Source organism: Zalophus californianus, chromosome 17 (assembly GCF_009762305.2).
Source record: "Zalophus californianus isolate mZalCal1 chromosome 17, mZalCal1.pri.v2, whole genome shotgun sequence".
In the NCBI taxonomy this organism is placed as follows: Eukaryota; Metazoa; Chordata; class Mammalia; order Carnivora; family Otariidae; genus Zalophus; species Zalophus californianus.
The window spans coordinates 13162420-13182134 of NC_045611.1; the positions used below are offsets into that span (position 1 = coordinate 13162420).

Below are 19715 nucleotides of genomic sequence, written 5' to 3' on the forward strand. Positions count from 1 at the left end.
CCTGACACCTGACTGGTCCAGCATGGAATGCTACTGGTTTGGCCAGCCAAAGCCAGGACAGGAGGCCCATGGGCCTCGTGTGCCTGACGTACTGCTCAGACGCTCAAGAGAAGTCGGAGAATGGCCATGGGAGAAAAAGCTTTAGAAATTCTTTTGGCTCCTGGAACTCAGGTTCCAGACCTGAGTCTGTTAGCCTTAAAAATGTGAGTAAGCTCTGCATCAGTTTACTCTCTGGCTGACTCCGCAAAGGAGAACATCACCCCGAAGCTGATCAGTGCCCTCTTACTGAGGATAGAGACCCTTTAACAAAATAAAGTCAGAGTTCTAGGTAACACCTAGAGAGTCAAACTCCAGACTCTAATTGACGTAAGAGTGGTTTTATGTTATGGAGAAATAAGACGATAATGCTGAAAGAGGCTGAAAGGATGGCAGAGCCATTTCATTTCGTGAAGACACGGACTTGGGCGGGAGAAGCCCCCAGGACTGAAGCTGCATCCGCAGCTCTTAGCCTTCTCCCCCGAGCGCCTGCATGGTCAAGGCAGCTGGCTTCCAGACGGCTGGATGTCTACGGCCAAGTTTCACGTGAACCCTGCAACCTGGACTCCTCTGCCAGGCTCCAAAGCTTCCCACAGTGAAAACAACAATTTCCTGTAGCCGGACACAGAAAAAGATTTCAAAAAGGCTTCATGCTCTCTGAGGCAGGGAGAGTTCAGAGCAGGGGTTCTGGAGGCAGACTGCCAGGGTTCACTTCCTAGTTCTCCCAGATCCTGGCCATGCAACGTGTCTTCCCTGTGCCCACCTGTAGAATGGGGAGAACGGCAACTCCTACCTCATCGGGTAGTTACCAGAATTACATGAAGTGACATCTGGGAAGTCACCTGGGCTGGTTCAGTGAGGCCCCACGTCAAGTCACGCTGGGAGGTAAGGGGCGGGAGGCAGAGCCTACTCACCACCAGCTGTCCCTTCCTGCTTGGCTGGGGTGTCATCGGGGTTTGGCTCTGCCGGCCTCTGGGCCATTGGCTTTGGCTCGTCAGGTTCGTCATCCTCAGGGGTGACCAGCTTCATCAGGCTTTGGTTACAGACGTTGGCCACCTCCTTGATGCCTGAGTCCATTGATGTAAGGAGTAGCCCCATCCAGGGGGTGTTTCCTAAACCTGACGTCACTGGTATTGGTCAGGGACTTGGACACCAACCCCCCCTTCCCCCCAGAGGTGGATTAGCGGACAGTCTGTCCTGAGTCCCTGTGAAATGCTCCTGTCTTCTACTCCACCCTTCCTGGTGGGCTTTCTACCAACAGGACTCCCCCACCCAAGACAGGGTAGTATGAGCTCAGGGGCTTGGAACTGTGGGACCTGGGAGAGCTGCTCCAGATCCGTAAGAAACCAGGTGAGGTCTGGGGACAGTGGTGTTAGCGCCGTGTCCCTGGTGCCGCCCTGGTGCTCCCAGTCCCTGTCCTGCTCCGCCGCTTGCTCCCTAGGTGCCAGGGGCTATCTGGAGGGAACCCCCATCCCCTCACGCCGGGGTCCTGCAACTTCACAGCCTCCTTTGGGGCTGCTCTGGTTTCCTCTCTCTGGAGCAAAGGATACTTTTCTTGCGGTCATCGTAGGCCAGGCAGGGCAAGACAGCGGTCAGGATCCCAGAAGAGTAGGGCAGCATCACCCGGCCAGCCAGCTGGATGAACTCCCGCATCCAGCACATGGCTGTCAGCTGGATCAGGTCATCTGGAAGAGAAATTGGTGGGTTCCAGGAGGGTCGGCACGAGCAGCCGGAGTGCTCCCTCCCACTGACCATGCCCCCAGGAAGGGACTGGAGGGGACCCGAGGGCCTGAGTTGCTTCTAGCCTCACTGATACTCTCTCGCCTTCCAAAGATACACACATGAATGACAATCTTGTAGCAGATGTAACAGTAGCCATGATTCTCTACCCTCTGCACCCAGAAAGGGGCTCCACAGCTCGTTTCATCAAGGGGTGAATTCACTTCCCCACCTCTTGAATCTGGGCTGGCCTTCCTACTGTGGCCACCAGAAGGTGTCAGAAGTGAAGGTATGGCGGTTCAAGCCGAGGCCTCCACAGGCCTTGCTCCCCTCTACCACATGTCTTGGGACCTCACTGATGCCATATGAATGCCTCTGGGTTAGTATGCTGGATGATGAGACACATGGACCAGTGGTCCCTGCTTCCCAGGTGACTGCCAGCTAACTGGCAGACATGAGTGAGGCCATCCCAGACTACCCAGCCTCTGATGACCCTTCAGTGGACCGCATGTGCATAATCAAGTGCAGCCAAGCCTGGCCCAGGTGAACAGAGCCATCTAGCTGACCTATAGACTCCTGACTGACAGTAAGTAGCTGCTATGTGAGGCAGTCAGTTCTGTGATGGTTTGATACTCAACAGAAGTTCGTGGATGCATAGTCCCAACCTGCAAGTATTTCAATTCATAGTGAAATGCCAAGCTTCCCAGCAAGAGGGTCTCCAGATCTTACTCCAGGGTCAGACCAAGTGCAAGGGCCTCCACAATGATGGAGGACCTGAATCTCTCTCCCATAAAGATGCACCGCTGCGCTGCCCCAGGTCCAGTGGGGTGTGGGTTTATATTCCTACCGGGGTTCTTGCTGCTTCTGAGGAGGTGGCGGTGGCCACGGGGCCTTCATCCTCACCTGTGGTCTGGCAGTGGATCACCAGGATGTTGGCCATCTCCGCAAACTTAACACTGGAGGGGTTCTTCTTAATCTCTTTCAAGAATTCTCCAAGGACCACCTCACACCTACCAACGAGAGAAGAAGGAAAAGAGCATATACCAGCCAGGCCTGGAGAAGCCTCTCCTGGTGTCTGCCTCTGCTCCGGGTGGGCCACTGCGAGGGGGACTACACTGCACAGCTGCCGATGGCTCTTTTCCAGAGGCTGGGGGCTGACCAGCTCTCTGCTAAAGGCAGGAAGCACGGGAGCCAGGATGAAGCGAGTGAGCGGATCTCCCATGGCCGCCCGTCTGCTGGGTGTGGGACATCTGCTGGGTGTGGGGTGTGTGCCGAGCAGCCGCCCGCCCCTCCCCCTGCCCCTCCCCTGCTCACATTTTCCGAATCTCTTTGCCATTGTCACCCAGGATCTGGAAGAGCCCATCCAGGATCTCTGGCAAGTAATCCAGCAGGTTGATGTCTGGCACGGACTCCAGAACCAGGATCTGACCCAGGGAAAGGAACCGGAAGGGAAAGTTACACCAGCCCGGGAGCCTCCGTCTCCTCCTCCCCAGCGCTCTGAGGCTGGGCAGGGAGAAGGCGCCGTGATTCCCGCCCCACCCCCCGCCCCCGCCCCGGCAGACAAGGCTTTGGTTAAAGGGGCGGAGAAGAAGGTAAGGCACAGGAAAGAACAAACAAGGCTCGAAGAGGTATGACTGCTGACAGTAGCACACCCGGCTTCAAAGAGACATGGGGGTATTTGCCGGGACATCGGGGCCAACAGGACGGGCTTTGGGGCAGAATGGAGCAAACGTGTGTCTGATTACCGGGCGTCAGTGGCTATTAGAGGTTTAACAGTGAGGCTTGTCTCAGCCATAGGAACTGCCCAGGGTGTGTGCCACAGGGCAGCTTTTACTACTAGAGGCTCCTTATGGCTAGAGAAACTGTCGTGGGGCTGGCCCTTACCCAGGAGATGATGAACTGCCGGGCGTACTGGTTGTTGGAGTAAATCCTCTCTCGCAACAAAGGGATGAAGCCCACCAGGTCGAACTTGTTGCTCTCTGTCACAATGTCCTGTGGATCAAAGGCATGTGAGCGGCCAAAAGCCAGAGGCCAAGGGCAGCCTGACCCGACCCGATTATTGGCCCAGGGCTAGCTCCAGGGGTCAGGTGGCCACAGAGGAAAATGACAGAGCTCATGCTACATAGGAGAGGTCCCGGGGCAACCGTCCGCTCATAGGCCAAAGAACGAGCAAAAATGCTGGAGTAAAAGCAGGAATCAAAGCAAGATGACTAATCATACGACAAAACCCTACATCTGGATCAAATGCCCCGGTGAGCTGAGCATCAGAGGCCCCTGTCACTGGGTGGAAATGGGAGGTGACGGGGACTCTCCTTTGTCCTAGGGAGGTGGCTAGCATGTGGGGATGTTTGGGATGATAGAATGTTTCTGTATTCTGATTGTGCAGGTGACATAAATCTGTACACTTGTCATAGAACTGTACACGAGGGGTGCCTGGGTGGCTCAGTCAGCTGAGCGTCTGCCTTCGACTCGGGTCATGATCCCAGGGTCCTGGGATTGAGCCCTGCGTCGGGCTTCCTGCTCAGCGGGGGGCCTGTTTCTCCCTCTCCCTGCTTGTGCTCTCTCTCTCTAAATAAATAAATAAATAAATAAATAAATAAATGAATAAATAAATAAAAGAACTGTACACCAGAGTCACTTTTACTGTATGTAAATGAAAAAAATTTAAAAAATTAGGAAGAGCGCCCCCAGAGATAGAATTTATAAGCTGTATAGACAGGTGGAAGAGACAGATTCCAAAATAAAAGTAGGGACCAAGTACTACCTTTAAAAGGCGGTCTAGGAGCTCAGATCCACTTTTCACATTGGGGTCTGGGTCTGCAGCCAACTATGAGAGGTCCAGAAACAGAGAGACGGTTACAGTCAATACACAGGACCAGGAACCTACTGAAAACCCGCAGAACCAAGTCCCTGGCACAGCCTGGACTACTGAACAGGCACCTCCATTAGGGACTACACTGAAGGAAGGCAGGGAGGTAGGGATGGGCAAAATGGCATGTGGCGAGGAACGGAAATGCACGGAATTCCGTGCAGGGACCTCTGGCACCTGCTGCCACAAGGCCAGGTGGTGGGTTCCCATCAGCCTTCCTCAAGGGTTCCCCATCCTAACATGCTGGGTCCTCTCTCCGCTCCGGGAGGTGGGGACTGAGGCAGCTGTGAGGCTGGCGCCCTGGGAACGACTGTGGCGGTCAGCAGGCTGCAGGGCTTCAAGGCCACCCTGTGCCCAGAGGCGCGCCCCGTGAGGCTGAGCGTGCTGCTGAGGACAGCGTGTTAGGGACTCCTCGGCCTTTGTAAGTAGAGCTTTTTCTAGAGCTTACAGGCTAGTGCTCCCCTCACAGGGGAAATACAGTCTGTACTCTGGATTCACCATCTTTGCCTTCTATAAGGGAAGTTAGGGCTTTTCAAACTATCTGTGTTTCCCCTGCACTCTGTGGTGGACTGACACTTTCATAAACTGCGATGAAAATCAATTAATAGAGAAATGGAAAAAAAAATCAAATGTCCGTACAAGGCCACGAGAGACAACGATGATGAGACTGAACACGAGCGGCGCTGGCAGGCCCATCTCTATCTGCTCTGCCCGCGTCTGGGAGAAGGGGCCCCAGGGGTGCCGTGCCAGGGCCGGTCGCAGGAGGGGCAGTCACCTTGCTGAGCCCGTCGAAGAGCACGTTGAAGTGGGGCAGCACGGCGCCGCGGGCCACCTTGACGATGTTGTACAGCGCCTCGCATGCGTAGTAGCGCAGCCGGCTGTCGGCATCGTTGAAGCAGGTCAGCACCGGCTCGATGAGCTCCTTCAGGTACAGCCCTGAGTCCTGCAGGGGGGCGGGAGGAGAGACAGCTCAACGGGGGCCCGGCTGGGGGCCCGCAGCTCGCCCCCTCCCCCCTCCCCTGCCCCAGCGGACATCCTGGCTCCCCTGAAGAGGTTCAGGCCTTTGCGTGAGGGCTGGCCTTAAGCAAGTCGGCCTCCCAGGCCAGGGGCCAGGCCGCGGACCGAGGGCCGCAAAGCCAGCCTGGCTGGTCTCAGGTGTGGCGCGAATGGCGGTAAAGCAGAAGTCTGCAGCAGCCTGCTGCGTCTGGGCGGTCAAAGTGAAGGCCACTGCGGCTGTGTCTGTCCCTTGAGGAGAAAGGCCCACCTTGCCCAGTGCGATAGAGCAGGCGGCCAGGCCGATGAGGCCCCCTTTCCGGCTGTGGGGGTGCTGAGACAGGGCAAACTCCTGAGACAGGGTCTGGATCACATGCTTGATTTGCACGGTGTTGTTCTGGGCCACAAACTCTCGGACCAGCCTGGAGAGAGAGGAGAGAGGGGCTGCAGGGCAGTGGAGTCAGGCTCCCCCTTGGCTGCTGGCTCTAGGGCCAGGGATGTGGCAGGGAGGTGACCTGTTTAGAAAGAGGAATCAGAAGTCCTGCACCTCAGGGTGGGCCTTTCCCAGTTCTGCTGCTGACTGGAAGGCACTGGCTGGGTCACGGCTCATTTCCCTATCCTGGGTCACAGTTTCCCTTTGCGTACAACAGAATGAGGAACAGCAGAGCTACCTCACTTCTGGGAATCTGAGAGTAACGCAAGGGAATGTCTTGTTGGGGACCAAAAACTGCAACGTCAACCATCTTTATTCAACACTGGCTAGACCCTCCAATCCTGCGCCCGAGAGGTTCTCTGTGTCTGTGTCATCATGTCCATGGATGGCGCTGAATCAGGTCCCAGTGCGGTGGGCAAGATCCACATACAAACAAGTAACTGTCGCAATGTGGTGCAACGGATACCACGGAAGCCAGAAAAATGCCATGTGCTGATCTCCTTGGGCCGAATGGGAGGTGCCTGGATCAGATCTGAAAAACACCCACAAGCACTTTTCAGGTCAAGGGCAAGGTACAGGGGAGAGACTGAAAAGGCATGGTATATTGAGAGAAGGACAGGAGTTTGGCCTGTGGAAGGAGTGGCCTGACAGTTCAAGGAAGACAATCCAGTGACAGTTTCCCAGCAATGGGATGACACGCTCAGATCTGTTTTAATTAGGCAGCTGTGGTGGCAGCCTGGAAGAGACTGGGATGCCGGGGCTGCTTTGACAGGAGACGGAAAAAAATCTCAGGGTCAGGAAGGAGGGCCTGAAACACGCCTGAGGCAGTGGGAAAGAGCAGGGAAGGGCTGCTTTACTTCAAACAGAAGAGCATCAGGAACCCATGGAACATGGGAGCCAGGGAGGGCAGGTCTGCCTCCAAGGTGTCCACCTGGGAGGTCACTACGCTAAGAGGGAGAAGGGAGGTCGGAGGGAGGCCCCTGGCGTGGAGGGGAGCACCTGTGGTCACCCTGGGGGATGATCCCATGGCAGGCCCTGCCCGGAGAGGAGGAGAACAGAGGGAGGCCGGGTTCCATCAGAGACCAGTCTCAGAGAACTGATAACCGGCTCCCCAGATAACTGATGGGGAGCTGTGGCCTGCGTGTCAGGGACATCTTCCCAGAAGAGGTCCAGTTTCAGCTGGACCTTGAAGGAGGCAAGGAGAGAGAAGGAAACAGGAGTGTTCCGGGCAGGAGGAAATGTAAGAGCCAAGGCGAGGAGGGGGATCTAATCAAGCTTGTCTGGGGCCCCAGCAGCGGGAGACCTACCAGGATGGGCTGGCTAAGGCCACTCTGGCCATCTCAGATTAGGTAGAATGGATTTCGCAGCATGGGTAACAGGGAAGCTTCTTACTGTTTTTGAAGAGCTTGGGGAAGAAGTGTCTTTAAGGAGCTGTGAGACGGACGGAGCCCATCCCGTCGTCCAGGCGTGAGGCAGACTGCCACCAGTGTCGCAGCCAAGGGGCCATCCACAGAATATGCACTTGGCAAAGCAGCTGCCCGGACTCACTGTCTAACTGCTCTGTGTCCATTGTGGCGGGACCACTGTACGCCTGCCGCATAAATGGGGGGTCTCAATTTGGCTCGAGGAATTATAAGGACAGTTAAGTCCAAAAGGTATCAGTTAGTCTATGTGGTTCCGGCTCTGTGTCAGGAACCTGCCAGGAATTAGAGCTGTTCAAAAACAAACGCGCTGCCCTATGAGGCAATGACCACTCCTACAAAATGGTTGTTCAATGAGGGGTTGACACAGTTTGAAGATTTAATACTGCAAGTCGTACGGAGCACCTATTCTGTGCCAAGCACTGTGAGCACAGTTGTGAACAAAACAGGCCCGGCTCCCAAGCTGGTGGATGTGGGAGCAGGGATGGGTATTTTAGGAAGGTGGCGTACAAACGGCCTGCTTGGTGCCTCTTTCTTTGATCTTTACAGGGTGAAATTCCACCAAGCTGAGGTGCTGAGGGCGATGGATGGACCAAGGGCCTCCAGGTGCAAGCTCAATGCCAGTTCCATCGGCCACCCCTCTCCTCCCTGCTCCTCCCAAAGCAGCCCAATAAGGCCCAGCAAGGATGGTTCTCTGTAAACTGCTCTGGCTTCCCAAACTGGACAAACTAGCCAGGCAAGGCATAATGATCTGCCAGAGCTCCTCTCTGACACAGCCACAGACACAGCCCCTTGAGAAAAGCCCTGCAGATATGTCAGCATTGGTGGTTCAGTGGTAGAATTCTCGCCTGCCACGCGGGAGGCCCGGGTTCGATTCCCGGCCAATGCAGGGCTGCTCTTTTTTTTTTGGCCTTTTCCTGGCAGGCTTCCCTTCATACAGAGATCCTGCTGGAGAAGCCAATCTCAAGCATGCTGGCCTACAGCAGCCCAGGGCGCTGTGGATTTGACCTCACTTCCCTGCTCAGTGAGCCGAAGAACAGCAGCTGGGCTCTCTGGAGAGGCTGTGGGGACCAAGGCCTTCACGCCCTCCACAGTGAGGGCCTCAGCCTGGGCCGGTCTCCAGCGGGAAGCTGGGGTGAAACCTGAGAACTGTAAACCAGCTCAGCACGCAGGGAGCGTGGAACGGGGGAATCCATACATCCGAGGGGCAGAAAGTCATCCAAAGTCTTCGTGTGCTTTTTGCTACTGAGGAGGGACCTGAGCTCCAGTTTCTGGCCTGATGTTTGAAGGCAAAGCAACTTCTCTCTTGCTCACCGCCCCCCCCCCCCCCCCCCGCCCCGGGAGCCTAAGCTTTCTGTTCCTGCAGCTGTGCCGATGTGGCAGCATCAAAGCCTGGCCTTATAGTCTGTGCATCAGCATAGCTACAAGGAGGCCCAGGACAGGGCCTAAAGGGAGGTGCTCACACAGCAGCTCACAGCTGCAGCATGGGTGGGTCAGTGGGAGAATTCTCGCCCGCCAGGCCGGAGGCCCGGGTTCGAGGCCCGGCCAATGCAGATAGCAAATTTATTTTTAATCCCAGAAGACTGGATTTGAGATTTCACACTGCCTAAAGAATATGTGAATACAATCTGACAACCGAGAATGACTTGTTTCTAGCTTCAGTTTTAAATATCTTTGATGAAAAATACACAGTGTCTTGAGTTCCACAAACATCTAGAACCTGTGTCTCCCCGTTCTTGAGGAGTCCAGGGTACGGGGATCACCAAAGCCACTGACAGCAGCTGTGCCTCCGACTCTCGCCGCCGAGAGCACTCCCGAGGAAGCCAGGCCGTGCTTCTGCCCAGGATGAGTTCGAGCAGCACCCAGGGCGGGACTGAGCACACCCATGAGGCTTCAGCAGTGCATCTGCGAGAGACCCAGCTGTGCTGGTGGCACAGGCCATCCCAGAACCATGGCCTCGCCTGTCTGCTTGTTTCAGGTCACAACGGTCCCTGAGCACCTGGAAAGGGCACTCTTCCCTCTTACGGAGCCAGCATACGGATGAGGGGCTCTCTGCTCGGGTAAGGCCGGGGAGGAAGCTAGATGGCACACAGGACTTGCATGCAAAGCAGAGACAAAACGATCTGGTGAGAAGCTTGTGAGGCGAGAAGAGCAGACCAGAGGGAGCAGGTCTGCCATCTGGCGGGGAGGGATGAGGCATGGCTTTGCAAGGGTCAGCATTTGAGCGGGGGGGGGGGGGGGGGGGGGGCTCTGAAGGATGAGCAGTGCTCGTGCTGGAACTGTTCGGAACCAGGAAGCCCAGACAGAGGAACCGCGTGAACGCTGGCTCAGAGGAAGGAGAGAAGCATCTGGTTTGGCAGAGTGAAGGACACAGGTAGAGGAGAGCTGGGTGACAGGGCTGGTGAAGCTGCTCCCAGGCTTGTGCGTGGCAAAGGAATTGGCATTTACTTCTGGTGGCAGTAAGGAGCCACGGAAGGTAAGAGTGATCTGCAGTGGTGGGTGGTAAGGGTCTGAATGGCATTAGGGAGCTCTAAAAAATCCGAAGGCTTATAGAGATTGCATGTGAGACAGTGTGAGGAACAGGGCTCATTAATGCTGGGGTGACAGCCCGCATGAGCACCAGGGTCTCCCGAAGGCAGGAGATGGGCAAGCAGAATATTTGTTTGTATTTAGCACTCCCCGCCCCCCACCCCGACTCTGAGTACCTTTCTCATTTGGTTGACACCAACACCACCGGCCTCCCCACCCTGAATCCTCCCAGGGCTCAACACAAGGGCATCTCAGGCCACCGCAAAAATAGTGACTTGTTTAAGTCCGGAGGCCCCAGAACCTCGCACACTTGGGGGTATGTCCAGGAAAATAAGAAAATGGTTCCCCTGGACAGGGAAGCCACGAGAACATGCTCTCACCAATGCCATCAGTTTGGAAAGCACTGGGGCTGGCTCTGTGGGTCAAGCCCTGGGGCTCCAGTGGGAAAAGCTGTCTCACAAATCAAGGCCATACTCTTTACCTGGCACTCCGGGCGACCGCAATGGCACTGGGCTGAACTCTCTAGTCTTACTGCCCCTGCCATGTGTAACCGTCCCCTCCAGCCAGACCTGCCAGTGAAGCCTGGGGACTGGGCTGAAGGACCGCACGAGCAGTGCTGAAGGTCAGCACGAGCTGGGGGCAAACTCGGCCGGAGCCCCACGCTGCCATACGGGTGACCTGGGGCGGCCTACTCTTCTAAACCTAAGCGGCTGGCTTAACCACTATTGTATCCGGGGGGTCCTCAGCCCTGAGCGTTAGGATTCAGCTTAGGGGGGCAAAGGGTACCACTGCCGGGATCCCCACAGGTATGCCATGAAGGGCCCAGGTCACCAGCACTGTGGCTGGGGAAAGATGCAGAAGCCACGGTGTGCTCTGAAGGCCACCTGCCAAGGGGCAAAGGGGTGCTGTAACCCCGCTCTAGGTGCTCCAAAATGGGCCCGTCGAGGAGACTGGCCTCTGCACTTTACAGGAGTGCGCACAGAGAAAAACGCACTACAAAGGGAGGCAGAGTAAACGGAGCTGAAACTCCGGGCGCTCCCGGATGCCAGCTGAGTCTCCCTTCAAAGGACCACACTGATTCCTCTTTCATCCCCAGGTGGCCGGCCACACTTGGGGATCTGAAGCTGCACTAGCTTTGAAGTGAATATCTGGCCCAGAAACTCTCACGATCACAAATCCCTGGGACCCTCACTGCCATAAAGGTCATAGGCATTACTGTTCTGTGTGCCAGAGAAGAGGGGCTGCTTCTGCCTGCTTCCCTCTCAAAAGTCCCGAAAACCCAGGCTGATGAGGTGTCCTTAGAGGCTGCTCAGAGCCTCCATTCTCGTGGTCAGAGGTGTCGCCAGACGGCAGAAATACTCATTCCTCACAAGGCACAAACCCAACGTGGCAACTCCAAGCTCGTGACGTGGCCCCCAACAGCGCCAAGTGCCACACTGACTCCCCCTTCCTCGACAGAAGGAACCCCAGACAGGGGAGGACACATTGGGAACCTCTCATCAGGAGAGACCAGGGCCACCGTCTCAGCAACATAACCACGGTCCATCGCTGTACCCCCTTGGCCTCCGCAACACAGCGGCGACAATCACGGGCCACACGAGCACTGGTGGTGGATGCCTTCCTGGGCACACTGAGGCACACTCTACACTGAGGATTTCTGTTCCTCCCTGGAACCACCTCCTTCTGCACGGATTACCACCTCCTCCTCCAGAGGTGAAACAGCCTCAGGGAAACCAAATCCCCTGCCCAGGCTCACAGAGGATCTGAACCCGTGACACACCTCAAAGCCTGAGCCCTTTCAACTGTACACCAGTTCCTCTCTCCCGTCTTCGGCATCAGCTGCACAGCGAACGCACCCAGGGACAGAGCGAACTCCCCTTGTGGAGAACTCCCCTTGTGGAGGCCCCAAGCGAAATGCAGCTTTCTCCACACAAGTTTCCCATCCTGTTCAGTGTTCAGACATCCCTGAAGCATTCCTCCACCACACCCAGGGACTACAGATGACGTGCATACTGGAGATGTTCTGGAATGCTCTACAGCCGGACTTAAATTGTGAAGGCAGGAAATAAGTAACCATTTGCTGAGCACTTACTAGCTGCTAGGTGATAAATGCTGGATGCTTTACATACATTATCTAATTTAAACTTTAAAACAAATCCCTGGGTTAAGCACTCTAACACCCATTCTACAGATGGCAGAAACTGAGGCTCAGAGACGTTAAGAAACTTACAAGGTGACACAACTTATAGATGACAGGTGCAGAAACCAAACCTAGGTTTTTCTGACTCCAAGGTCTTAAAGTCATTCCCACTATGTTGCACTATCTCCCTCCTCAAATATCCCAGCTGCCACTTGTCAGATGCCTACTGGCTGCCAAGCACTTTACGTTTCTCATTTCATTGAATCCCAACCCCTTTTCATCTGGTGCTGTCCAAATGTCCCAGCCAGCAGGTTTTAGTCACTGCACTCATGTTCCTATGTCTCCAGAGGAGACGTCCTTGGCTGTAAGGTGGGGCCACTCATTTCAATGACTTTACACGGTTTCTAGAGAGTAAGAGAAGGCATGTAATGTGCTCTTTGTTGCGCATGCTCACAGAGCAGTATTAGTGCAATGTCAGAATCAGAGAGACAAACTGTGATCTCACACACACCACACAAGATCACGTTCATTCACTCATTGCTGAATGAGAACCTGCCATGCTCCTGGCCCCCAAAAAGGAGCGGAAGAGGAATCCGGAGCTGTGTTTATGTCCATGGTGTAAAGCTCTCAGTGGCCTTGGGGCTGTTGCTTCTTGTCCTGGCGAGTCCACGTACCCCTCGCGCTTCTCTACATCATGGGCTGTGTTCAGACCGCACACCCAGGCAGCAACTTCCCAGAGGTACTCCAGGTAAACATCTCCATCTGCTCTGCTGAGTATTTAGGTAATTTGGTTTCCACTTGCTTGCTAGTCTCTACTAAGTGAACAGGCAAAGTGGAATGTTTGCCTCTGAGCAAGGACCAAAGACCTTCTGAAAAGGCCTCAGTTACCCGAAAATACACTGAGCTTCCACTGGCTGCAATCAGTGGAAAGACCATAAAAGAGAAACGAGTCTGAGACAGCAGCTGTTTGAATCTCAGGTGACAATAACTGTGACCACTTCATGAGTGCTTCCCTCACATTGCAATAAAACACTACTCTTATTTTTTAAAATTGCTGTAATTCACATGCCATAAATTCACTCTTTCAGTGCGTGCGGTTCAGTGGTTTTTTGTGTACCCATTAGCAGTCACTCCCCATGTTCCCCAAATCCCATCCCTTAAGCCCTAGGCAACCACTAATCTACTTTCTCTCTCTGAATTGGCCTCTTCTAGATAATTCATAGAAGTGAAATTTTCATATAAATCAAACACATGGCCCTTCGTGACTTAGTCTAACATTTTCAAGGTGCATCTGTGTTTAAGATGAGGAAACTGAGCCACAGAGGAATGAAACCAGAAGTCACAGACTCACATGCTGACAGGGGCCAAACAGGAGACACAAGGGAGGACAAGGGAGGAAGGCTGTGCTCAAAGTGCCCATACATGAAGCAAACTGGGGAGCCCATGTCCTGGCCGGAAGGGAGGGCCCTAGGTCCCCCTTATCTGCTATGTGGGACGGTGTGGGATGGTGGGCCCCACAGAGACACAATTCCCATTCCTTAAGAGAAGCCAAAACCTGAGCTTCACTATGAAATTTCTCAATTTAAAATACCTTGCAATTCAGACCAACCCAAACAGGTCTACCAGCAGGACACAGCACCTAGCTACGGGTCTGTAACCCCTGGACTGAGCAGTCTGTGGAGGGCCCCACCGCTACTTCCATCCAGCAGGGCTGGGTGGAATTCTGACCCACGCTTGCCTTCAGGCACTGGTGATAAACAGTGTCTCCTTGCAGCAGCGAGAGGGTAGGCTCCAGAGCCAGGCCAGACTCAACAGTTAACCTTTATCTGATCACAGAGTGATCCCTGCCCCCTCACCGGCAGGCAAAGGGCACATTATCACACAACCACCCTCCCCAACTCGGGCTTTGGTGTTCTCAGGGGCATGGCCTGGGCACCTACATTTACTGGCTTCTGGAACTCAAAGTTCAGGAACATTAGAGACTTGGCATTGAGTCCAGCCCTGGTTACCATGAAGGGCGCCGTCTCTCTGAGCCTGCAGTGGGGGGGGGGGGGGGGGGGGGGCTGGGCTGCCACCAGAGTGTGGGGCATGGCACCCCCGGCAGAGCAAGCATCCCCTGCAGTTACCCGAGTGCCTCCTAGCATTTCTCCTCCACACTACACTCTCCTGGAGAGCAGAGCCCAGGATCTTACCAACCTTTTCATCAGGACTGATCAGTGACTATATCCTCTGAAATCGAGAGCCCACCAAACCTGAAACAGCCATTCTAAAATCTTAGCCTAAGTGCCTTATCCTTTAGCAAATTGTGTGGGCATGTTGGCAGGAGGCTGTGGAGGGAAAAGCTCTCCAAGACTGTGCATAGCAGGCTCATGCATTTAGCGATCAGATCTTAGGTCACTTAACCCAGCCTGCTCTTGAGATTCTAGAGTTCAAGGTTCTATTGAGCCAAGCATTCACATCTCTGCATTTTTAGTGTCTGAGAGTCCTGTCATCAAGAAAAAACGCCCTTCTCTTATTATGAATTTTAATCCTTCATTGGAAAACCATATGCATCACTGGCTCTGTCCAACTGAGCAGATGATTCTGGAAAACCAAAAGTGTCAGTTAAAACAACCGTGGAAATGCTTGAGTATGAAACTTCCTTTATTAAATATATGTGCTCTTCTTGGTAGGGAAAACCATTCACTGTAGTGGGGAAGGTTTTTGAGACAGAAGAACCTGGGTTTTTTATCCAGGTTCTAGCTGTGAGACCTTGGGAAGAGTACTCAACCTCAAGGAGCTTCTGTTTCCTCGTCTGTGAAATGCCACCACCTAGCTTGTATTTTGAAGCCATGCAAAATAAAGAGATAAGGGGTCTGCAATGACCAAATGAAGGGAGGCTTCCTTACCCTCCTTTCCCCAAATCACGCAGATAGTGCTTTACACATGATCATTTTTTAAAAATGATTACTGTTATGGATTGAATTGTGTCCCCACAATTTGCATACTGAAGTCTAAACCCCACTGTGACTGTGTCTGGAGACAGGGTCTACAAGGTTAAGGTTAAATGAGGTCATAAGCCTGTAGTCCTGATCCAACAGGATTAGTGTCTTCATAAGCAGAGACACCAGAAAGCTCTTTGGTGAAGCACAAATAAGTCACTATCTATCCCTAAGCAATTTGTGATACATATATTGAGGAAAATATCAAACTGGGCACTCCTCATTCTAAATATGGCTGAAGAAGGCTAGAAACAGATTAGGGCCCTCTACACCAGCGCTTCTCAGACTTTAATGTATACACAAATCATCCACGGATCTTATCAAAATGCAGATTCTGATCCAGAGGTCGGGGGTGAGGCTGGAGAGTCTCTTTCTAACAAGCTCCCAGGTGATCCTGACGCTGCTGGTCTGTGGGCTACACTTTTGGGTAGCAAAGTCCTTAGATTGCAATGTTACTTCCCCGCCAAAAACGTATGGTCATTCACTCTTTAAGACACCAACTGTCAAATGCTGTGTCAAGTGCTGAAGATAAAACAGGGTCTCTGCTCTTAAAGTCCATAGTCTAGTTAAGTCCCTAGGTTTCTCTGAATTCCACAAATCAAGGGCAATGTCGAATACAAAAAAAGAACCCCCTTAAAGACAAAACCCTAATGGCACAGCCTGCAGAGTGAGAGCACTTTACATGTGCTATGCTCGAGGCAACAGTAATGCTGAGATGAACACCTCTATTCAAGGACTCAACAGATGATTCAAGCTATGAGGAAAGTCAGACATTCCTGAGAACAGACTGGGTGACGGCCAAACTCGGGTGTCAATGTAGCTTCAAAGCCAATAAAACCCACGGACATGGAGCCATGTCGATACATCAGCTCTAAGTCTCCTACTCAGTACAGTGATACTCATCTTTGAGACTTGCTAGCACGTACTGAATGGAGCACGGGGTGTTATACACGACCAATGAATCATGGAACACTACATCAAAAACTAAGGATGTAATGTATGGTGATTAACATAAAAAAATAAAATTAAAAAAAAAAAAGACTTGCTAGCATTAGTAATAGCCAGGGCATAAACAAGCAGGAGTATGGAAATAGAGCAGACAAGAAAGTGGTGCTTGATGAGAGAAGGAGCTAGGTGGTTTGGGACATACTGAATGTTAGTGCTGAATGAGCGGGTCCTCTTAACACAGTCCAAACCCTTTAGGTGAGGAGGAAAGGAAAACCCAAAGCCGTTAAGGCAGTGAGTCTCACCTGGGGTGATTTTTTGCACTCCCAGGAGACATTTGGAGACATTGTTTGGAGACATTTTTGGTTGTTACAAATGATGGAGAGCTATTGGTATCTACTGGGTAGAGATGAATGATGCTGCTTAAAATCCTACAGTGCACAGGACAGCCCACCATAACCAAGACTTATCTGTCCCAAAATGTCCATCATGCTGAGGTTAAGACACCCCGAGTGAAGCAATCTGCTCAAGGTCAAAGAATGAGTATCACACCATGGACCAGACTGGAGCTGTCCAACATTCTGCAGTGATGGAAAGGTTCTAAGACCTGTACTTCCCATTATGGTAGCCAACAGCCACATGTGGCTACTGAACATCTGAAATATGGGTAGTGTGACTGAGGAACTTGATTTAAAATTTTTATTTTATCTTTAAATAATTTATGTGTAAACAGCCATGCAGGGCCAGTGGCTATCCTACTGGAGAGGGGAGGACTACCATCCATGTGTCCTGACTCCCAGTCTGGCATTCTTCCAAGTTTCACAGCCTGATTCTTTCTCTCTTTTGAAATCACCCACCCACCTGACTTTATCACAAAGATTTTACTGGAAAAAAAAAATACAAATGTAAAATAACAGCAGAAAATCTTAATGAATGAAACATTCCTAGTTGAACACCTTGTATGTTGGGAAATAAAGCAAAATGTCAGATCATCGTTACACATACATATAGTAAGACTGTAGAAGTAAGAAAGGTCAGATTATTCCTTCCACCTGCAGGGAAGGGTGATATGGCAGAGATAAAATAAACAGCCCTCTGAGTCTTGAGATTTCAGATCTGATTTCTCCACTTGGTCACTCAACAGTCCCTTTCACTTCTCAGAAGCTGGGTAAGAAATGAGGCAGGTCAACATCATTAGCATATGCTTATGCTTCCCACCTCCCTCCCATCACAGAGGCCCCTCTCTGATTTGCAGGTTTTGATGGAGTCCACACGGAAGACAAGCCGTGTGCCAGGCACTGTGCTATAGCACTACACATAACGCTTAGTCGCTTTAATCGCACGGCAGTCCTCCGGGGCACCAGGGCGGTTAGAGAACTTGGCCCAAGTCATACAGCCTGTCAAAAGCAAAATTAGGACTCCTATTCTCCTGCACTGCGCTAAGGGCCTAAAACTGGCTGGAAAGGCGCGAAGAGTCCCCCCAAAGAGCAGGAGCCCTGCGCAGCCAGGGCGGGGTCCTGGCTCTGCTCCCCACGCCCAAACCCGGGTGCCGGCGGCTTACTTCTCGATCTCCAGCGCTGCCACCTTCCGCTTTTCGTAAAGCTTGTCATTGAGGGCGCGCACGATGTTGGGCGTGAGCGGTGCGAAGTCTTTCTCGGGGTTCATGGTGGCAGCTTGGGCGCTCCCCGGAGCCCCGCGACTCCTCAGCCCGCGGCTGCCCGGACGGCGCCGGGGCCGGGGGAGTCTGCGGCTCCGCGCTGCCTCTGGCGCCGGCTCATGGACCACGCCGCCTTGGGCCTGCCTGCCTCGCTCCGCCGCCTCGCACCGTCTCGGAACCCCGGCCTGGACCCAGCCCCCGCACACCTGTTCCCGGCCTTCCAACGGCTCACGCGACCCGCTCCCGCCCGGCACCGGGAGTGCTCAAGGGGCAGCGGCCATGTTACTCGGATCACGTGACTCTGCAGCCGCTTCCGCCTTCCGCCGCTAGGACCCGCCCTTCGCCAGCCATGCCCCCGCACGCTGGTCTGCAGGTGGGTTGTCCACGCCCCCACAAGGCTCCACCCCCTCCCCTCACGCTCCTTTGTGGTTCGGGATGGGGTGTGTGGGGCGTGTGTCCCGTGCACTCAAGTGCCCACACGTGGTTGGCAAGGCGCATGGTGGGCTTCTGTGTACGTTTGGGAGCACGAAGGGTCTCATGGAGCCTGCCTTACTTAGCATAACTTACTAAATACTTACTGAATCCATTAGTTCATTTACTATTTAGTCAACAGTTCTGCATGTGGCAATGTTCCCCCGAATTGGAGTAATACCGTCGTTAGTTTCGCCAAATTCTAGACACCTGTACTGTAAAAAAAAATTGTTTCTCAAACCAACTTACTTTCAAAAATCTTACTTCCTTTAGTCTTATGTGCTAAAATCATGGCTGTGAATATGTTTTTAAAACATATTAAAATAAATTAAAAAATTTTTTAAAGATTTTATTTATTTATTTGACAGAGAGTGAGAGCAGGAACACAAGCAGGGGGAGTGGGAGAGGGAGAAGCAGTCTTCCTGATGAGCAGGGAGCCCAATGTGGGGCTCAATTCCAGGACCCTGGGATCATGACCTGAGCCAAAGGCAGACGCTTGACTACTGAGCCACTCAGGCACCCCTAAAATAAATTCTTAATTAAAAACAGTACTACCTGTCTACTACCTAAAAATCTCAGGTACCAACAGTGGCTGTCTCCCTACCATTTGGGACTCAGGAGAGTGTGTTTATCGTGCTTGAATACCTTAGAGGGCTGGGTTTTTGTTTTTTGTTTTTTAATGTGGCAAAATTTTAAAAAGCACTTTATGGATGTATTGTGGCTAACAGGCAGATGCATCAGAGAGAGTTCCTTATTGTAAGCTTCCGTAGTGGACAGAGATCTTAGGACAAAGGCTGGACCACAGTGGAGCCCAAAGAGTATTAAATATGAGCATAATACATGACAGTACTTTTTCTAATGAGTGAAAAGTATGCATGTGAATCTGACAACAAAGTTGAAAATAGAGTCTTATCCTCAATCCTTAGATCAGAATCTATGGGACACAAGTGAGGGGGTGTGGTAGGCAGAATTCCAATATGGCCCTCAAGATTCCCATCCCTTTGGGTACATACCCTGTATAATCCCCTCCCCTTGAATGTGAACAAGACTTGTAAATACAGTGGACTGTCACTCCAACAGTTATGTTATATAGCAGAAGGGAATTTGTAGATGCAGTTAAAGTCCCTAATCAGTTGACTTTAGTTAAAAGGGAGATTATCCCAGGTGGGTCCAACCTAATCAGATGAGGCCTTTATAGTAGTCAGAAGGCATTTGAAGGAGGAGAGAGATTCTCCTGCTGTCCTTGAAGAGTGAACAGTAACAAAAGTGAACTACCTATAATTGGCCACATGGTAAAGACCTGAGAATGCCCTCTAGTTGCCAACACTGATCTCCTGAAGGTGTCAGTTGCCAAGAAAATGGGACTTCAGTGATATGGCTGTAAGGAAATGAATTTTGTCAACACACCAAGGGAACTTGGAAGTGGATCTTTTCCTAATTGAGCTTTCAGATGAAGATGCAGCTGGCTGGCATCTTGATTTCAGCCTGTGAGACCCTGAGCCAAGAACCCAGTTCAGTCCA

General features: G+C 52.5%; 1 protein-coding gene and 1 non-coding gene across 3 annotated transcripts in view; one reads left to right on the top strand and one right to left on the bottom strand.

Annotated features, from left to right (window-relative positions):
• The window catches only part of VAC14 (VAC14 component of PIKFYVE complex), a 102034-nt gene extending 84002 nt beyond the window's left edge, over positions 1 to 18032 (bottom strand). Inside the window, exons 1-10 of one of the 2 annotated variants that reach the window (XM_027618051.2) lie at positions 17628 to 18032; positions 6481 to 6582; positions 5889 to 6039; positions 5400 to 5567; positions 4520 to 4582; positions 3640 to 3747; positions 3070 to 3179; positions 2659 to 2765; positions 1587 to 1721; positions 951 to 1103 (exon numbers count right to left, since the gene is read on the bottom strand). In XM_027618051.2, the coding sequence (XP_027473852.1) occupies positions 951 to 1103; positions 1587 to 1721; positions 2659 to 2765; positions 3070 to 3179; positions 3640 to 3747; positions 4520 to 4582; positions 5400 to 5567; positions 5889 to 6039; positions 6481 to 6582; positions 17628 to 17731 (1201 nt within the window). In that variant the 5' untranslated portion in view covers positions 17732 to 18032. The remainder of the gene's footprint in view (positions 1 to 950; positions 1104 to 1586; positions 1722 to 2658; positions 2766 to 3069; positions 3180 to 3639; positions 3748 to 4519; positions 4583 to 5399; positions 5568 to 5888; positions 6040 to 6480; positions 6583 to 17627) is intronic. The other variant, XM_027618052.2, reaches the window with a different exon arrangement.
• TRNAG-GCC lies at positions 8290 to 8360 on the top strand. Its single transcript has one exon. It is a non-coding gene; the product is annotated as a tRNA-Gly (tRNA).
• Positions 18033 to 19715: the final 1683 nt, after the last annotated feature.